General features: G+C 43.7%; 1 protein-coding gene across 3 annotated transcripts in view; it reads right to left on the bottom strand.

Moving 5' to 3' along the window:
- LOC141088918 (putative tetratricopeptide repeat protein 41) overlaps positions 1–21,522 on the bottom strand; it is a 146,274-nt gene that overhangs the window by 80,912 nt on the left and 43,840 nt on the right. For all 3 annotated transcript variants that reach the window (XM_073575153.1, XM_073575154.1, XM_073575152.1), the window contains exons 4-5: positions 14,380–14,582; positions 5,954–6,117 (exon numbers count right to left, since the gene is read on the bottom strand). In XM_073575153.1, the coding sequence (XP_073431254.1) occupies positions 5,954–6,117; positions 14,380–14,582 (367 nt within the window). The remainder of the gene's footprint in view (positions 1–5,953; positions 6,118–14,379; positions 14,583–21,522) is intronic.

The raw sequence follows: 21,522 nt of genomic DNA, 5'->3' as shown, positions 1-21,522 counted from the left end.
GTGGTTTCATCGGAGGAAGAGGAGGAGGAGCCTCGGCTGATCGTCCCATCTGAGAGCCTGAGGACTGTGGCTCCGGTTGCCCTTGAGTCAGTACCTCCGGGCAAGACATTTGTCCCTGCCCGTCTGCGACCGAAGGTCCTCTCTTGGGCCCATTCGTCCAGAGTGGGTGGACATTTTGGGACAAAACGGACCTCTGAGCTTTTGGCGAGGACGTACTGGTGGCCACATATGGCCCGTGACGTCAAGGACTATATTGAGGCGTGCGTCTCTTGCGCCCGGAATAGGTCCTGTCGGCAGCGGCCCGCTGGGCTTCTTTTTCCTCTGCCGATAGCAGACAGGCCCTGGGAGATGGTCGGTATGGACTTTGTGGTGGGGCTACCCAAGTCCAGCGGCAGCACGGTCATTTGGGTTGTCACCGACCATTTCTCTAAGATGGTGCACTTGGTACCTCTCTCCCGGTTACCTTCAGCGCGGGGCCTGGCAGTCTTGTTCATCAAGCATGTTTTCCGCCTGCACGGCATGCCGGACAAGATTGTCAGTGACCGTGGCCCTCAGTTTGCGTCCCGTTTTTGGAGAGAGCTCTGTTCTCTACTCAGCATTGAGCTGAACCTCTCCTCGGCCTATCATCCCGAGACGAATGGGTTGGTAGAGAGAGCCAACCAGACCCTGATAACATATCTTCGACATTTTGTCTCGGCCAGACAGGACGACTGGGCATCCTGGCTGCCGTGGGCAGAGTTCGCGTTGAACAATGCTGTGGCCGACTCCACCGGTCAAACCCCATTCCTCCTAAATTACGGTCAGCATCCATGCGTCCCTGTGCCCATGCCCGTGTCTTCCACCGACTCCAGGGTGGCAGACTGGGCGGTGGAGGCACGTGACATTTGGGATCGCACCCAGGATGCTATCCGAGCTTCCAAGGAGAGAATGAGGATCTCCACTGACGCACACCGGCGTCCGGCTCCAAGCTTCTCCCCTGGCGACATGGTATGGCTCTCCACCCGAAACATTAAACTGCGGGTTGAGTCGCCCAAGTTCGCGCCACGATACATTGGACCATTCAAGGTCCTTGAGCGACTTAGCTCGGTGGTCTACCGCCTGGCTCTTCCTCCACATTTGGCCATCTCGGACGTGTTTCATGTGTCCCTCCTCAAACCAGTTCACATGGCCCGGTTTTCCGAGCCATCTGCCGGATCATCAGACTTATCGTCTGACGAGTTTGAGGTTAACGCCATCATGGGGCGCAGGTTTGTCCATGGCAAACAATTTTATTTGGTGGACTGGAGGGGTCATGGTCCCGAGGCTCGGACCTGGGAGCCGGTGGAAAACATTCACGCACCGCTCCTGATCGCGGCTTTTGAGTGCAGTGGTGCTCAGAGCGGGGGGTAATGTTAGGCGTCGGATTCCTGGCACTGCACAGCGGGAATCCAGAGCCAGACATCCTGCGGTCTCCCATTCTCCTCCGACCGCTCGGACTCCTGCTCAGCATTCTCGGCGAACCAGGCATTTCCCTCAGACTTGTTCTGTGAGCCTGGATGTTGCTGCCACCTCTGGTACAGCAATGGTGGCGCAACCTGCCTTGCAGGGAACTGCTCCGGAGGCTAAGTCCTCGTGCCGTGCTACTGGGCATGCCCGCAACTTGTCTTCTCAGTGGAGAGCAGGGGTCACATGTGCAGGTCCTATGTCGGATCTGATTGGTCCTTCCTATAGTACTGGAAGGTCCCGGAAGCGCATGGCTATAAAAAGCCCGCATGGCGGCTCGGCCATGCGCTAGTGTAGCATATTATGCTGTGTGTGTATGGTGATGGATGCATGGACTGGTGACTGACTCATTTGAAACCCCTTCCCTCGGTTATTACGAATGGTGACAGATTGTTGGGTAGTCAGCTCCAGATTGTGGCAAGCTACACGCCACTGTGCCTCCTGCACTGCACACTAGCGTCCGACGGTGCTCGGTCATTCCGGCGCCGTCGTTCAGCGGCCATAGTAATTGCCGCGCTGCAGTAGTAGTGTCCTTGGCGTCTGCGTTGCAACCTCACTCGCTGGTTAACCTGTGAAGTGAACAGGGCCAGCGTCCTCATAAGTCTATTGTGTTTGCGACTCTGTGTGTGAACAGAGCCGCTCTTAGCGTTCGGGTGACGTTAACCCGAGCGCAGTACTTCACCTTTTGGTGCGTTCGCCATTACTCAGCAGCGGTCTTGTCACCTACCGCACGGTGGACCCCGGGCGGCGAACGCACCCCCTATTATTTATATCTGGTGCGTTCCGCCGACCCTAACACGGACTACTCTTGAATAATGTGGAGGGGCCCCATCTTGTTGGAAATAAAGGTCATTTGAATTAGGCTGTTCCTGTAACTGGGGAACAACTTGATTCATTAGAATTTCGAGATACTTATCTCCTGTGACTGCTAAAAAAATAGGTCCAAAAACACCAAAACTTGAAATCCCACCCCAAACATTGACACCAGGCTCATTGAGTTGTTGCTCTAATGTTAAATGCATGTTCTCATTACACCAGTAAATACAATTATGTCTGTTAATTTGGCCAGATAATTAGAAGCTTCATCACTCCATATAATGTTATCTAAAATTACTGGATTTTCTTCAATTTCGTTAAGCATAGTCTCACTAAATTGCAGCCGCCTGTCTGGATCATCCTCCAATAAACCATGAATTAGATGTGGACGATAAGCTTTCCACCCAATAGGTTTCAGGATTCGCATGATGGAAGCTCGTGAAATTCCCAATTCTAAAGAGGCTCCTCTGGTGGACTTTTTTGGACTCTGAACAAATGTTTCAGCAACAAGTTTCTTATTATTTTCTGTACAGGCTGTTTTGGGTCGACCAGTTTTTGGAGCATTAAGGATTGAGCCAGTGGCATCGAATCTGTCACGAATGCAGTAAATGGTTTGTCTCTTTGGGGCTTGAGTATCAAATGTTTTAACCCAATTTGCTCCAACTGTTTCAGCATTTTGAGATTTCCAATACTCTTTTAAAATCCATTTTCTTTGATCTGTATTTAAATTATTTGCCATTAAGGGTTATCTGAATTATCTGAAAAGAAAACAGATTTGGGGGAGATTTATCTGTGAAAACTGGATCTGTGAAACTGACTCAGTTGCCCTTAGCAACCAATCAGATTCCACCTTTCATTTTCCAAAGAGTCTGTGAAGTATGAAAAGTGGAATCTGATTGGTTGCTAAGGGCAACTGAGTCAGTTTCACTTTACACCATGTTTGATAAACCTCCCCCTTCATAATCCTATTACACATACTGTCCACCTACTTTTGGACCACCCTGTATATATATGTGTCACTGACATACAGTGGGGCAAAAAAGTATTTAGTCAGTCAGCAATAGTGCAAGTTCCACCACTTAAAAAGATGAGAGGCGTCTGTAATTTACATCATAGGTAGACCTCAACTATGGGAGACAAACTGAGAAAAAAAAATCCAGAAAATCACATTGTCTGTTTTTTTTTTCATTTTATTTGCATATTATGGTGGAAAATAAGTATTTGGTCAGAAACAAAATTTCATCTCAATACTTTGTGATATATCCTTTGTTGGCAATGACAGAGGTCAAACGTTTTCTGTAAGTCTTCACAAGGTTGCCACACACTGTTGTTGGTATGTTGGCCCATTCCTCCATGCAGATCTCCTCTAGAGCAGTGATGTTTTTGGCTTTTCGCTTGGCAACATGGACTTTCAACTCCCTCCAAAGGTTTTCTATAGGGTTGAGATCTGGAGACTGGCTAGGCCACTCCAGGACCTTGAAATGCTTCTTACGAAGCCACTCCTTCGTTGCCCTGGCGGTGTGCTTTGGATCATTGTCATGTTGAAAGACCCAGCCACGTTTCATATTCAATGCCCTTGCTGATGGAAGGAGGTTTGCACTCAAAATCTCACGATACATGGCCCCATTCATTCTTTCATGTACCCGGATCAGTCGTCCTGGCCCCTTTGCAGAGAAACAGCCCCAAAGCATGATGTTTCCACCACCATGCTTTACAGTAGGTATGGTGTTTGATGGATGCAACTCAGTATTCTTTTTCCTCCAAACACGACAAGTTATGTTTCTACCAAACAGTTCCAGTTTGGTTTCATCAGACCATAGGACATTCTCCCAAAACTCCTCTGGATCATCCAAATGCTCTCTAGCAAACTTCAGACGGGCCCGGACATGTACAGGCTTAAGCAGTGGGACACGTCTGGCACTGCAGGATCTGAGTCCATGGTGGCGTAGTGTGTTACTTATGGTAGGCCTTGTTACATTGGTCCCAGCTCTCTGCAGTTCATTCACTAGGTCCCCCCGCGTGGTTCTCGGATTTTTGCTCACCGTTCTTGTGATCATTCTGACCCCACGGGGTGGGATTTTGCGTGGAGCACCAGATCGAGGGAGATTATCAGTGGTCTTGTATGTCTTCCATTTTCTAATTATTGCTCCCACAGTTGATTTCTTCACTCCAAGCTGGTTGGCTATTGCAGATTCAGTCTTCCCAGCCTGGTGCAGGGCTACAATTTTGTTTCTGGTGTCCTTTGACAGCTCTTTGGTCTTCACCATAGTGGAGTTTGGAGTCAGACTGTTTGAGGGTGTGCACAGGTGTCTTTTTATACTGATAACAAGTTTAAACAGGTGCCATTACTACAGGTAATGAGTGGAGGAAAGAGGAGACTCTTAAAGAAGAAGTTACAGGTCTGTGAGAGCCAGAAATCTTGATTGCTTGTTTCTGACCAAATACTTATTTTCCACCATAATATGCAAATAAAATGAAAAAAAAACAGACAATGTGATTTTCTGGATTTTTTTTCTCAGTTTGTCTCCCATAGTTGAGGTCTACCTATGATGTAAATTACGGACGCCTCTCATCTTTTTAAGTGGTGGAACTTGCACTATTGCTGACTGACGAAATACTTTTTTGCCCCACTGTATATATATTTTTTTTCTATGTGTACAAATGTATTCTATATTTTCTATTCTTAACATGTCAGTGTGATTTTACTGTCCGCCGGACATGAATTGCTGGCTTTTCAAAGGACACTGGTGCGTAAAAATCGGATAGCACCGCTGTGTGATTTTTTTATCGCACCCATTGACTTGTATTGGCGAGTCTCGTCCGAGATACGCAGCATTCTGCGATTTTTTTTTCTCAGTCCAATTTCAACTGAGAAAAAAATCACAGAGGAGACGTCACCCACTGAATAACATTGGTCCGCGTGCAATCCATTTTTTTATAGGATTGCACTCGTCCGTATTTCTCAAAAGTGAGTATGAGCCCTTAAGTCGAGTGCCAAAGCACCAGGGTACCGGTAAGAGCCAAGGAAAAGAGCCAGAATTGCAGCACCTAATGTGATGCTCCACTTCTGGGGCAGCCGAGGGCTGGTATTTTGGGGTTGGGAAGGGCCCAATAACCAGGGACCTTCCCAGGCTGATAACATCAGCTCTCAGCTGTCTGCTTTACCTTTACTAAATACAAAAAATGTAGGGGAACCCATGTAATTTTATTCACTTATTTATTTATTAGCTTTATATAAAGCTGTATAGTAAGCTCCATATGCAAAGCACACAACCTAAAGATCCAGACCCGCTGCAGGCGTTTGACAAATCTCTCCCTTGAGTGTACATAGGGCTGCAATCCTGCAGCCAGGCTCGCTCTGATTCATGCTGCCTGCGCTTTGGGCAGCAAAAATCAGCTGACAGGTTCACTGTAATGCAAAACTCAGTGGATTACTATTTTGCCTGGAGTTAGAATTCTCCTACATCAGATTTCTCTATAGCATCTGCTGTAACGACTACTCTATCCAGAGATTACCATAACCTGCTCCATATAGAAACTGCACAAGTAGCGAAGCTGGGACATGTGAGCTTAGCAGTGTGCAAAATTCTGAATGCAGAGTATATCATCATATCATATATTTATCTCGCTTAGGTAAAGATGAAAAGGCCTATACCTGCTGCGCATTTATACCATGAATTCCTGATAACTCATCCACTCCATCTAGAACAAGGATACACGGTTTAAGTGCAACAGCTGCCAGGAAAGCCTCCACAAGTAGCGCAGAGTCCCACAGGTCATTAATGTTCTCACTGGAATACATATCATCTGTCTGGATACCTGCGAATAAAGAGTCCCAGAATGAAGACATATTCTTGTTAATTTACCTTGAAAAACACAAAGTGTTAACTCCTTCCTTGCTCTTCTGATCTTCATATGTAATAAGGCCAGGAGGGTAGAGGCGCACGGGGATGCAATATATAGGAATAGGAAACGTCATCAGAATTGCTATTGGTATTGATTTAGTAGTGGGAAGTGAAAATATGTGGGAGAGATGTTTTGGATAAAGGGATCAGGAATACAAATTACACAAAGGATGATCCAACCATTTTCAAATAACCCTGCTTTAAAGGGGATTTCTTATCTAGAAAACCACTTTTTAGAATAAGGCCTCTGTGGTGATCTACTGAAATCTACAGCACTGGCTTCTCTAAAGAGCAGACAGTTAACAGACAGCTGTCAGACGAACTATCCCAAATCCCCAATGAACAGGAATGCTTGGCTTGTTTCCGTTTTCTTTATGAGAGAGCTGCTACCAGACCGTTCAAATTCAGTAGCCAAATCCTTCTCTTTCCTGACATCCAGGTGAGACGGAAGCCACCATACACTTTCATGGTCGACCAATCCGGCAGAAATTGGTGAGTTAGGATTACTGTTACCTTAAGTTTATTGGGGCCTTAAAGGGGTTGTCCGGTCCAGATCGATAAGTCTGCAGTCACTCTGTGTGACTGCAGACTTATGAATCACCCGAGCGAACGCACTGTGCTTTGCGGTGATTCTTTGGTTTCTTAGCCAGGATTGGAGGGTATGTATGAGTTGTATATACTCCAGGCTAGTGAGCGCGGTTTACTTCCATACACTTGTATTTAGCGAGGCCGCTATCTCTTAGCTGGCCATGCCCACTGGATGGTCGTATCACTAGACAGGGTGCATCGTCGCTCAGTACAAGTGTATGGAGCGAGCCCACACCCAATAGAAGGGAGTATGCATAGCTCAAATACCCTCCGATCCCAGGTCAGAAATCGACAAATCCTCACAGCGCACAGTGCGCGTGCTGGGGGGATTCATAAGTCTGCAGTCACACAGATATCATGAAAATTAGATATTGGCATGAGTTTCACTAACGAAGGTGCCAATTGAGAGGATTGGTGAGATTCCTCGTAGATCATGTAGAATAAATATCAATTGCACACTGTCACGCCGCTCTCGCCTAGGGGCGGGACCTCAGGTCCAACGTTACCACTTCCGGTGCCGCGGCCGCTCCGGGGGTCCCTTCGGGTGCGCACGCGCACCTCTTGTACTTAGTTCCATGGCTGCGCAGTGTTCTTGGTGCGCACGCGCACTCTTCTTAGCTCTGTCTCCAGTCTTGTCCTCTCTATGGTTTTGGAGGACCTGACCCGGAAGTCCAAGTTCTCATGTGCTATATCAGGCTACCTCTTCCTATGGGAGGTGCCTGATTATTGTTGTGCTTCCTGGCTTGGCCAGCTTGGTCCTTGCCTTGCTGTGCGCTGTATTCGGGTCCTCTGCCTTGCACTCTGTTCCTGTACTCTGCCTTGTGCTCTGTTCCTGAACTCTGCCTTGTGCTCTGTTCCTGAACTCTGTACTATTGTGCATAATTGCACATGCTCTGCCCCTGCTCTGTGCTCTGCCTAACTCTGCATTCTGGCGTGCTCCTTTGCACGCGCCCTGCTTTGCTCGCACCCAGGCGTGCTTGGAAGTGCACGCCATACGTGCCCTCGTGGACCTGCCTTGCACTATCCTGTATCTAGCGCACTCCTGTGTACACGCCTTGTATTGTCCCGTACTCTCCGTGCTTCTGTACAGTCGCCCTGTACCATCCTGTACCCTGCGTGTCCCTGTGTCCACGCTCTGCACATTCCCTGTTACTATACACTCTCACTCATGTCTCCTGTGAGCCGGTCATCTGGTTCCAGCAGTCGTGGTACCTTACCCCCTTGGGCTTGACCCTGACACTCCCTGTATAGGGGGTGGTCCTCACTAAGTCAGCTCGCCCTGGGAGAGTTGGTGCCACGACCCAGAGTGTCCACTCCAGGAGTTGTCACACACACTCCTTTTGAATGCAAATAAGATTACTTTTATTAAAGTTCAACATATAAGAGCAACCTTTGAATGTCAACGCGTTTTGGCCAAATAGGCCTTTTTCACGACGATTGCTAAAAAATGAAACAAAGATAAAACATAACATAAGTATATACAGTAGTGTAACATGTTTATGTAGTACACATATGTAGGGGGTATGATATATTACGTTTGTTTATGACTCTGCCTTTCTCTTTTGTCCCAGTGTCGTTTCTTATTAGTGTACACTACCGTTCAAAAGTTTAGGGTCACTTAGAAATTTCCTTATTTTTGAAAGAAAAGCACAGTTTTTTTCCAATGAAGCTAACATTAAATGATTCAGAAATACACTCTATACATTGTTAATGTGGTAAATGAATATTCTAGCTGCAAACATCTTGTTTGTATTGCAATATCTTCATAGCTGTATAGAGGTCCATTTCCAACAACCATCACTCCAGTGTTCTTATGGTGCTTTGTCTTTGTTAACTGTGTAAGAAGGCTAATGGATGGTTTGAATAACATTGAAAACCCTTGTGCAAGTATGTTAGCACCGCTGTAAACAGTTTGGCTGATTAGAGAAACTATAAACCTGACCTTCCTTTGAGCTAGTTGAGAATCTGGAGCATTACCTTTGTTGGTTCCATTAAACTCTCAAAATAGCCAGAAAAAAAGAATTTTCATGTGAAACTCGACAGTCTATTCTTGTTCTTAGAAATTAAGGCTATTCCATGCGAGAAATTGCCTCCCTTCAGAGGAAAGCACAAACAGGCTCTAACCAGAGTATAAAGGGAAGTGGGAGGCCCCGCTGCACAACTGAACAACAAGACAAGTACATTAGAGTCTGTAGTTTGATAAATTGACACCTCACAGGTCATCAACTGGCAACTTCATTAAATAGTACACGCAAAACGCCAGTGTAAACATCTACAGTGTAGAGGCGGACTCAGAGATGCTGGCCTTCAGGGCAGGGTGGCAAAGAAAAAGCCATATCTGAGAATGGCTAATAAAAAGAAAAGATTAATATGGGCAAAAGAACACAGACATTGGACAGAGGAAGATTGGAAAAAAGTGTTATTGACAGACAAATCCAAGTTTGAGGTGTTTGGATCACACAGAAGAACATTTGTGAGACACAGAACAACTGAAAAGATGCTGGAAGAGTGCCTGACGCCATCTGTCAAGCATGGTGGAGGTAATGTGATGGTCTGGGGTTGCTTTGGTGCTGATAAAGTGGGAGATTTGTACTAGGTAAAAGGGATTTTGGATAAGGAAGGCTGTCACTCCTTTTTGCAACGTCATGCCATACCCTGTGGACAGCGCTTGATTGGAGCCAATTTCAACCTACAACAGGACAATGACCCAAAGCGCACCTCCAAATTATGCAAGAACTATTTAACGAAGAAGCAGGCAGCTGGTATTCTATCTGTAATGGAGTGTCCAGCGTAGTCACCAGATCTCAACCTCATTGAGCAGTTGTGGGAACAGCTTGACCATATGGTATGCAAAAAGTGCCATCAAGCCAAACCAACTTGTTGGAAGGGCTTCTGGAAGCATGGGATGAAATTTCTCCAGATTACCCCAGCAAATTAACTGCTAGCATGCCAAAGGTCTGCAATGCTGTAATTGCTGCAAAGAGAAAACAAGGGCGGGGGCACAGACATAGGGCTTCACCTGGTATAAATCAATTAAAATATAAAAGTACTATGGAGTACTCACCCTTTATGGGTTGTGTTCAGACACAACCACTCTCAACGTTTGTTGCAGTCATATAGCTGCTTCCCCACAAAATTATTTTTAAATAATTTTTTAAATAATTTTAAAACACATCTTTAAATTAAACACTTTGGTTTTATATTTTTCTCTCGCATATTGGCACACTGGGAATTGTGGCAAAATGCTTCTAGTTCTTTCATAGATCTGCCATGTGAATGACAACATAGAAAAAAAACAAAAAAAAACCAAAAAACATCGTTTTAAATACACAATTTCTCCAAATATAGCTCCTTTTATACACTCCCATTTATCACTACTATTGGTGAAAGGAAACTTTTTGCACTCTTTATCTTCACTAGTTATATCAAATGAGTAATTACTCTCCACTACTCCTCACCACTGGTAGCTCATCACTCATGATAGCTCAGTGGTGAAACCGCCAGACATTTGTCTCAAACTCACCACAATGAATCTGGTTCTTATCCTCTCTTGTTCCCTTTTTTTTGTGTTCTATATATTTCTTTTTATTTAATTATAAAAGTCCATATTATTGCATTGATTGTCTGAATAGGATACACAATACTATCACGATCCCGAATATATGTTTTTCTATATATTTATGTCAATTTGCTTGTCTTTTCCAAATATCTTTATGTGCAGCATGTGCAGGTTGACGCCCTTCTCTCACAACGGGGGGTTACACCCACACAGCATATAAGGCTGTCATTTGTATAGACCGATCACAACTCTGTACTGTAACCTGAAGAAGAGGTGCGGTTTGTCACCTCGAAACGCGTAGTTTCTGTAGTACATATAATAAAGAACTTGAAAGATTTATATGGATTTCTGAAGAATTCTTATCACTAAAGCAGCGCGGATGCTCAGAAGTGCTTTTCTTGGATCCTGTAATTGCTGCAAAGGGAGCATTCTTTGACAAAAGCAAAGTTTGAAGGAGAAAATTATTATTTCAAATAAAAATCTTGTCAATGACTGGACTAGATTTTAAATTCATTTGGCAACTCATTTGATTAATAAAAGTATGAGTTTTCATGTAAAACACAAAATTTCCTGCGACACCCCAAATTTTTGAACGGTAGTGTATGTATATTTGTAATAGATGATGGTACTGCTTAGTGTATTACCGCTCTTATACAATGGTACTGCTACACGGTTATGTGTACTACTGTGTCTTACTGGATGTACTGTATATATGTATAATGTTATACTGTTGTAATGCTGCTATGTATAGTGTATAGGGTAAGTGCAGTTATTGGATTGGCCACTAGATGGGAGCATTATAGTGTACAGAGCTTTCAGCTAGTGAATAGTATAGGAAAGGGTTAACAATAGGAGGGGCTGCTGAGTGGTAAGTAAGCGTAGATGGTTAGGCAGAATCAGACGGGGCCAGGGTGCCCGAGCGGTCCACATGGGCTCTACGCCCAGGACACCGCAGCATCCACGTAATGTTCTAAGAAGAGAAGCTTAGCCATTCGGAGTCTATAGGACAGAAGTATGGTGTCAATATTGCTTCAATAGGGGTTACCTTGACGTGGTGAAGCAGCTTGGTGTACATTTTTTTGCGCAAAAAAACGTATCGACTAAATACCCTGTATTTGTTATCCAGCACTTGCTGATTACTGCCATTTTTTATTGCAGTATTTTTGCAAATCTGTCATTCTGTGTTTTCTTGTTGTATCTCAGTTAGTGGGTGGTGTGAACATTGTCTGATCGACGTGTTCACATTTGTGCATGTCACATGTGTGTTTTTAGCTGGAGAAAGGAAGCGGTCCGGGAAAGTACAGGGCGCAGATAGTTCAGCATGTGGCAGATCATCGCATGGGCAATTGCTCTTAGGACCAGGGTGAAACGGACTAAGGAATCCCCAAGCACAGTGAGTATGAACAGGGAAGACACTGCGGTACCGCCTAAGGCACTATTACCCCATAATGTACTTGAGGGTGTGGAACTGAGTGCAGAGCAAGAGCAGAATGGGAACTGCATGGAACTTGTTGATGATGTTATTACTGACAAGAATGTCGTGCCAAGTTGTCCAAGTAAAGTTTCACTTGCTGCATTTGAACCGGACTGTGTCTCAATTCTTGCAAAACCAATTGCAGAAAGGCTTTAGTACCACAGTGGTATCCCTGATGGCGCAGTGAGAGAAGACACAGGTATGCTGGTAAGAAAATGCTGTTTTCATGTTGAGGAGGCAGGGCACAGGTGCGCAAGAGTGCTCGGTCATGACCTCCCTAATGCAACAAGATAACACCACGGCAAGTGTCTTAATGTCACTTGCTTGATTATATACATATCATATTAAAGTATCAAATCAGAAATCAAAATGTACTGTCAAAAGCTTGAGAGCAAGAGAGATTTGTAGTTGAGAAGAGTAAGTGTTTTAGCATAGAGTATCTGAGACATTATAAAAGAAGCATAGAAAAAGCACAGAATCATATAAAAAGGGAAAAATAATAAAATTAAAAAATGTATTTATTTCCATTTTCTCATTAGGGTTAGGGTTGGGGCTAAAGTTAGGATTAGGGTTAGGGGTGTGTTAGGGTAAGGTTTGTGGCACTCAGGACAAATTGCACAATAACTTTTGAGGTCCAATTTCTCCTGTTGCCCTTTGGAAAATAAAAAAAATTTGGACTTGAATTAATTTTTTTGTGAAAAAAAGTTAAATGTTCATTTTTTTTTAAACATTCAAAAAATTCATGTAAAGCACCTGAAGGGTTAATAAACTTCTTGAATGTGGTTTTGAGCACCTTGAGTGGTGCAATTTTTAGAAGGGTGTCACTTATGGGTATTTTCTATCATATAGACCCCTCACAGTGACTTCAAATGTGATGTGGTTCCTCCAACAAAATGGTGTTGTAAAAATGAAATAACGTGAAGTCATTATTGCCCTCTATTCCTCTTTGGTCAGACCTCATCTGGAATACTGTGTCCAGTTTTGGGCATCACATTTTAAAAAGACATCAACAAACTGGAACAAGTTCAGAAAAGAGCGACCAGAATGGTGACCGGTCTGCAAACCCTGTTTTATGAGGAAAGGTTGCAGGATTTGGGAATGTTTAGCTTGCAGAAGAGAAGACTGAGAGGAGACTTAATAGCTGTCTACAAATATCTAAAGGGCTGTCACATAGTAGAAGGATCATCTTTATTCTCATTTGCACAAGGAAAGACTAGAAGCAATGGGATGAAACTGAATGGGAGGAGACACAGATTAGATATTAGAAAAAACTTTTTGACAGTGAGGGTGATCAATAAGTGGAACAGGCTGCCACGAGAGGTGGTGAGTTCTCCTACAATAGAAGTCTTCAAACAGAGGCTGGACAGACATCTGTCTGGGATGATTTAGCGAATCCTGCTTTGAGCAGGGGGTTGGACCTGATGGCCCAGGAGGTCCCTTCCAACTCTATGATTCTATGAAAACTCGCTGGATAACTTTTAACCCTTATAACTTCCCAACAAAAAAAAAAACGTTGGTTCCAAAATTGTGCTGATGTAAAGTAAACACGTGGGAAATGTTAAGTATTAAGTATTTTGTGTGCCATATTTCTGTGATTTAAGGGCATGAAAATTCAAAGTTGAAATTTCCGTTTTTTCCATAAAGTCATATCAAGTCATATCAAAGAAATTTTACCACTAACATGAAGTACAATATGTCACGAGAAAACAATGTCGGAATCACCGGGATCCATGGAAGCGTTCCAGAGTTATTACCTCATAAATGGACAGTAATTGTAAAAATTGGCCCGGTCATTAACGTGCAAACCACCCTTGTGGGTAAAGGGGTTAAAAAAAATCAAAACGTCAGAATTACGTTTCATTGGTCGCTGCAACATTGCAATAAAATGCAATACTGGGTGATGAAAAGATCACATATACACCAAAATGGCATCAATAAAACGTCAGCTTGCTGAACAAAAAATAAGCCCCAGAACCCGAAAAATGGTGATCCTACAGGTCTCGGAAAATGGCGCAATTTTTTTTTGCATGTTTTATACATGTTTGATGTCTACAAACTCGCAAGGACCTGGAGAATCATAATGGCAGGTCAATTTTATAATAAAGTGAACATGGTAAAAAAAAAAAAAATTGTGGAATTGCATTTTTTTGCAATTTTCCCAGCACTTAAGAATTTTTTTCAAATTTTTCCAGTACACGATATGGTAAAATCAATGCTGTCGTTCAAAAGTACAACTGTGCCTGAAAAATCAAGCCCTCACATGGCCATATTGATGGAAAAATAACAAAGTTACGGCTCTGGGAAGAAAGGGAACGAAAAACGGAAACGCAAAAATGGAAATACCGCTGGTTCTTAAGGGTTTAAGCCGTCCATCTAAGTAAACAACAGCACACAGCTGGACATGTGATACAAAACAAACTGTTATGTATAATGGGAAGCTCTGTGTCATCACGCAAAGTCTCCACAGAAAAGTGGGATCTTCTGGAATACAGGATCAATAGGTTTCACGTCAAGCATTCAACGACTAAATTCCAACCAATGATAATATTAGTTACCAAAGTAGTCACACTGAAGGCAAATGATGCAATGTCGCAAGAAGCACATGATGTCATCACTACGGCCACTACTTCCAACAAAATACGAGATTACTGCACTATTGGGATTGTCTCCTTTAAATGAGAGCCATTTTGCAACTGCAGTAGACTTTCCGCTTCCTCTCACTCCATGTAAGAGCAGAATGGACTTCTCCATTTCCAACCTATGAAGAGAAGGAAACAGGTGCAGAGATTAGAATTCAAAATGTAAAACAACAAAATCAACACAACTGTTTGCAATCCTCAGCGCTATGAACAAATTTGCCAATGAATCTTTTGCAGATGTGGTTTGATATTGCTTAAAAGTAAAAAGTCAGAATTTATCGAAACTGTGTAATGCACCAGTGCAGCAGTGACATCTCGACGACAGCATGTGACCACAGCAGTCAATTACTGGGCTCAGGGGTCTGTTGCCATCTGCATCGGCACCACTGCTGAACCCAGTGATTGGCTGAAGTGATCAAACACTTTAGTTGTGGTGTCAGTACGGCAGCTGGTCAACAAAAGCAGCAGAGATGTAGTGCTGGAGCAGAAGTCGGGAAGTACACAGCAGTGGGGAGCTCACGACATCGAGAGCTCACTGTAATCCCTCCTCAGTACATTTATTGACAGCCTGCTCTGCAGCACACAGTATATCACAAATGTGAGTGCATCCCTCACGTTTTTTTAAATATTATATTAGATCTTTTCATGGGACAACACTGAAGATCTGACACTTTGATACAATGTAAAGTAGTCAGTGTACAGCTTGTATAACAGTGTAAATTTGGTGTGCTCTCTAAATAACTCAACACATAGCTGTTAATGTGTAAACCACTGGCAACAAAAGTGAGTACACCCCTAAGTGAAAATGGCCAAATTGTGCCCAATTAGCCATTTTCCCTCCCCGGTGTCGTGTGACTCATTAGTGTTACAAGGTCTCAGGTTTGAATGGGGAGCAGGTGTGTAAAATTTGAGGTTATCACTCTCACACTCTTTCATACTGGTCACTGGAAGTTCACCAATGGCACTTTATGGCAAAGAACTCTCCGAGGATTTAAAAAAAAAAAAAAACTGCTGCTCTACATAAAGATGGCCGAGGCTACAAGAAGATTGCCAAAGCTGCACAACGGTGGTTAAGACCATACAACGGTTTAACAACACAGATTTTACTCACAACAGACTTCACCATGGTCGACCGAAGAAGTTGAGTGTACGTACTCAGCATCATATTCAGAGGTTGTCTTTTCAAAATAGACGTATGCTGCCAGCATTGCTGCAGAGGTTAAAGGGGTGGGGGGCAGCCTGTCAGTGCTCAGACCATACGCCAAACACTGCATCAAATTGGTTTGGGTGACACAAGTCACTACTCACCGACTAGCCGTGAGGCAGAGTGGTCAAGAGGTCCAAGGTCAAAAGCCACAAAGGTACGTCATAAACAGAAGGAATAAACAAAAGTGTAGTTAGGTATTGTTCCAAGGTCGCAATACCAGGAGAATAGTGGATCAGAGCAGAAGGGGTTAAACAGATGGTAAGAACGAAGTCCAAGGTCATGCAATGAAAGATGTACAAACAAAACCCAAGGCAAAGAGAGACACACCACACAGTAGCTGAATGTATGTCTGGCAGAGGTCTGGGAGTAACAGCTGTGTAAAGTAGCCTGACAATAGCGTGGGATAATGAACACCTGGAGACAGCCAGTGCCTCCTAGACTCAGATTGGACGCCAGAGCTGTCAACCAACACATTGACAACTCAGCATATTCGTGCAGCAGATTGGACAACTGAGCTGTCAATCAAAGTACTGACAGCTTCAGCATGCCCCTTTACCAGATTGAAAGGTTAAGCTGTCAGTAACTGCAACCCAGACACACTGAGGGGTGGAACTGTGACAATAACCCCTCTTCTGGGGGGGGGGGCACAGGACCCACCGAATCTGAGCAGTCCAAATATTCTTTTGAACCTCCCTCTAGACATCCTCAATAGTGATGAGCGAGTATACTCGTTGCTCGGGTGGTCTCCGAGTATTTTGTCGTGCTCGTAGATTTAGTTTTCGTCGCCTCAGATACATGATTTGCGACTGCTAGACAGCTTGAATACATGTGTGGATTGCCTGTTTGTTACGGTATTCCCACATGTATTCAGCCTGTCTACAAGTCGCAAATCATGCAGTTGAGACGACGAAAACTAAATCTCCGAGCACGCCAAAATACTCGATCACCCAAGCATGCTAGGGGAGACTCGAGCAACGATGCTACTCGCCCATCACTAATCCTCAAGTTTTTGTACGGCAACCTCTACCTCAGGACATTCAGAACTACTCCTATAAAATTCACCAAAATGGGGATGAAAAACATAATTAGAGAAAAACGGTGAGGTTCCAGTAGACTGATTTACTCGACTGTTAAACGCAAGCTCAGTGAGAGGTAAGAACGAAGACCAGTCCTTCAGCCGAGCTGACAAAAAGCACCTTAAAATTTGTTCCAAAGATTGATTTGTCCTCTCAGTCTGAAAGGTTGGTCTGAGGGTTGTAAGCAGATGAAAATGACAAATCAATCCTGAATTTTCTACAAAAAGCTCTGAAGAATTTAGAGACAAATTGTACTTCTCTATCAGACACAATGTTAGGAGAGATTCCATGCAACCTTACAATATGAGAAATAAGGAGGAACAAAGAGACCTTGTTTGCTGAATTGGTCAACTACACCAGCCAGAGGCAAATCTGTGATGGAATCCATGGTGAATAAGTCCATGGTCTTTGTTGTGCCCCACGAATGGGAACAACCTGCAATGTATATTTCTCTGTGTTTAGTTGTTCCTCCAATCAGTAAAATTACCTGTTGTTGCTAGGTAGAATTAGACTGTTATGATTAGGTCACCGAGGAGGATAACCGGGAAATAAGCTAGGCAACCAGAACACCAGAAAGGTTGGCAACTTAGCGGATTTGAGACCCCTAAACCTAACAACACAACTAGAATTAGCCGTGGGACATACTTACGATGCCCTAGACGCCTCGGCACAGCCAAAGAGTTAACTAAGCCTAAAGCAAGAAAGAGGAAAGCTAAACTGCCCCGGAGCAGAACCCCAAAGGAATAGATAACCCCCAAACATATATTGCCTGTGAGACAAGATGAGGCACAAATCACGCAAAAACCCTAAAAATCCAACACGTCTGATATGCAAAAATACTGAGGCCACACAACCTCTCCCCCACTAGATCAGCATTCTGGTGTGAACTGGAAGCAAAACCAAAGACACTGCTATAACAGGGGATTAGCAATACTGAACAGACTGACATAAGCTGTGGCATATGGAGCGGGGTCCAGCACCGGTCCCAGCAGGGAACAGTGCTGAACCCACACAGCAAAGCAGAAAGCAGAGAAAGACAAAACTGGAAGAAATGCAAAAAGGTTCCAGCAAATAAAGGGAAGCTTGCTCACATAAATCTTTCCAGTCTGTAACACCTGACTTCCACTCATCATCTTCAGGTGATGGACTTTTGTTAACCCGACCAGCTCCACTACCCGCAGCCACCACCAGAGGGAGCCCAAACTCAGAAGTTAGGTTAAGAGTATTCACAACATTAGACTTTGTGAAAATTGTCCCTATGTCACTCCTGTAGTTGAGCTCTGTATTAGGTTGCTCCTCCCTTTCTTCTTCAGTTTAGCCTACAGCAGCCATTACTCAAGATGCATGTGTACTCCCCTGTAAAGATTACTCCTTTTTACCTACTGTTCATTGTAAACTAATACAAGATTTTGGAAGAAAACAGCATCGTTTCTCCTGGTCTTTCTACAGTTGCATTGCCAGTGGAGTTAAAACTACTGAGGACGCCTGGTGGTGTGAGTACAAGTTACACAATTATCTAAGAAGCTGATAGAACACTTGGGATTCGCAGCCGGCAGGAAGAGTCAGAATAGTCTTTCTGAAATTGGCATTGGAGCCAATTCCCTGGCCAGCCGGCTATGACTCACTTTAGTATGTGCGCAGACTTCACAAACAGATACAAAATCTTTAATATCATTATGCATGGATGGCCACTAAAAAAGTCTAGCAATGGCTTTCTGTGTTGCAGTAACCCCAGTATGACAACTCAAGACAGAGTCATGAAATTCCTGTAACATCCATCCACAATTTTAGGTACACAGAGGCACAAATAATTTGGACCCTCGACTCATGGAAGGAGCCAACATCTGGACTTTACAGATTTCCCCTTCCAATTCCGAGGTTGCCATAGAAAACACAATACCTTGAGGAATAATGGAGGTTCTGGAGGAGAAACTGAATCAAGACTATGATATAATGAGTCAGTTTTCACATTCTTAGACCCTGGTCTGAACGTAATCGAAAAATGTAATCTAGAAAAAAACAATCTGGCCTGTCTAGGAGTTAACATTTTAGCTGATTCAATTTAAGTTAGATTCTTGTGATCAGTGACCACAGTAATTGGATGAACCACCCCCTCTAAGAATGCTTCTAACCCTCAAAGGCCAATTTCACAGCAAGTAACTCAAGATTCCCAACTTCATAATTTCTTTACACAGGAAAAGCACAAGGACGCAGGAAAGGAAAGCACAAGGACACAGATTAGTCAGAGATTTGGGCCCCCGCCATAAAAGTGACTCTACACCGATCTCCGAGGCATCTACCTCCACAATGAATAGCTCTTGGAGATCAGGTTGGATCAGATTGGGGGCAGACAGGAAACACTGTTTTCATTTTTCGAAAGTCCTGATAGCACCCAGCGATCAAACCTTCAGATTCGCTGCCTTACTTGTAAGATCAGTAAGACGTTTAGCAATCTGAGAAAGACCCTTGATAAATATTTTATATTAATTAGCGAATCCCAGAAAACGCTGCAAAGCATTAAGATTATGAGGTTGAGCCCAATCAGTTGCAGCTTGCACCTTCCCGGGATCCATTTTAAACCCTTCAGCTGACAAAATAAACCCCAAGAATGAAATTTCCTGAACAGAAAAAAAACACATTTCTCTAATTTAACAAACGAAGAGTTCTCCCTCTGTAACACATCACGGACATGTTCCTAGTGAGAGTCCAAATATGGCGAGAAAATTAGGATATCACTCAGGTAAATCATAACATATCTTCCAATGCAATCATAGAAAATATTCATAAAATTTTGAAACACAGCAGGTGCATTGGATAATCCAAATGGCATTACCAGGTTTTCAAATAGACCCTCGGATGTTAAAAACGCCGTTTTCCACTCAATACTCTTCCAGATGTGTATCAAATTGTAAGCCCCTCTAAGATTAAGTTTACAAAATACCCTGGCCCCCAGAAGCTGATTATATAGGTTGGGGATGAGTGGAAGTGGGTAAGCTTTTTAACAATGATTTTGTTTAGTTCTCGGAAATCAAGGCAAGAAATTACATCCCCATATTTCTTTTTTACAAAGAAAAATCCAACAGATGCAGAGAAGGAGGAAGGACGGTTACGACCCTTCTGTAAACTTTCGCTAACATATTTTTTATAGCAGTCCATTCAGGTCCAGACAAATTTTAAAGGCGAGCTTTAAGTAATTTGGCGTTAGGAATAAGATCAATAGCACAATCATAAGGATGATGGGGAGGTAGTATCTCCACCTCTTTTTCCGAGAACACAACTCCGAAGTCACTCAAGTACCCCGGCAGACCCTTCAGATTAGTGGAGCAAATGTATTCAGTTTTTAGACATTTCTTGCAACAATTGGGGCTCCATTTAATAATCTCCTTGTGACACCAATCAATAACAGAATTGTGAATCTGCAACCATGGAATCTCCAGTACCAAACCAGCAGGTAAATTATGCAACACAAAACAGGAGATGGATTCAGAGTGGAGTGCTCCCACTTGGAGAATGTAATCCACAGTTACCCTCTTGATCAAATTCCGGACCAACGATGTCTTGTCATGGGTGAAGATTTGATTGGGTCTTTCTAAACTAACTGTCCCTAACCCTAACTTCAGAACCAGTCCTGAATCAATAAAGTTAGCAGCAGACCCACAGTCAATGAATGCTAATGCTGATGACATTTGGTTCTCGAAGGATAACACAGTATGTATCAGTACTTTATCAGAGGGAAGAAAAAGGTACCTTGTAGTCTATGTGACCTCCTTGGCCATCACTCAGACTCAGATATTCTCCAGACGGTTTCCTAGCATGAGGATGAGTTGGGCAATTCTTGAGAAAATTTCCAGAGAGACCATTGTACAGACAGAGTCCAGGATCTTGTCTACGTCTTTTATCCACAACACGTAGACTGGTAACTCTAACCTTCAATGGCCCCACCTCCGGTAAATGGATGTTTCGGGGAAGTATAACCGGCAGCCTGCTGTTTGCTGTTCACCACACTGTAACAACTCTGCTGGCATCGCTGCATGGCCTCCCATTCCCCACTCACAAACTTCCTCATTGCTCCAGGCCATGCTTTGATTTCTGTATACTGCCAGCTCCATGCTCTGTCCCTTTTATCTCCGGTCTGCTGTGTTCATGTTTCCTGACTGTGTGTATAGGGGGGCAGCGCTTGGACTCTCTGCTTCTTATGGAGTCAGGGTGCACCTGGCTAATGTGTCCCTGACCAATTACCCAGATTCTTCTACTATTTAGGGCTGCCCCGCCCACTGAACCTTGCATGAGCAATGTCTAAACTCCGTTAGTATCTTGCTACTGAGACTGCCAGGTCCTCTCCTGTGTATCTCCTTCTCTGGAGGTTTTCCCCTTGCCTTGCTTGGTACTGATATAGACAGGTTAATGGTTTGCCTTTAAATGCCTTTAGTTGCCTTTCACCTCTCATTGCTAGAATTTATTCTCATGACGCAGCAGTCTCCTCTTCAAGGAAACTATGCTTATCATATATGTTCTCAATAGTCAGCCACAACGTGTTCTGGGTACATTGTAAACAAGGTATGACTCTGGGTTATGGTGGGGGCTACATGAGCTACATAGAGTTACATATTGTTGTAAATGGTATAAAAGATTGCCTTGTGTTTCATTACGTCAGATAAAGTGATTTGCCCACGGCCCGTGTGCAGTTTCTTTTGTCTCCAAGCGCTTGTAAATTAAGGGCGTAAACTCCTAATTTGGCCTCACTGGTGATCTGTCATATCTGACTCTGGGTCAGAA

This window comes from Dendrobates tinctorius, unplaced genomic scaffold (genome assembly GCF_039654945.1).
Source record: "Dendrobates tinctorius isolate UK_male_01 unplaced genomic scaffold, ASM3965494v1 ptg000043l, whole genome shotgun sequence".
Lineage (NCBI taxonomy): Eukaryota > Metazoa > Chordata > Amphibia > Anura > Dendrobatidae > Dendrobates > Dendrobates tinctorius.
The sequence above is the reverse complement of the archived record's forward strand: the minus strand, read 5'-3'. Positions and strand labels throughout refer to the sequence as shown.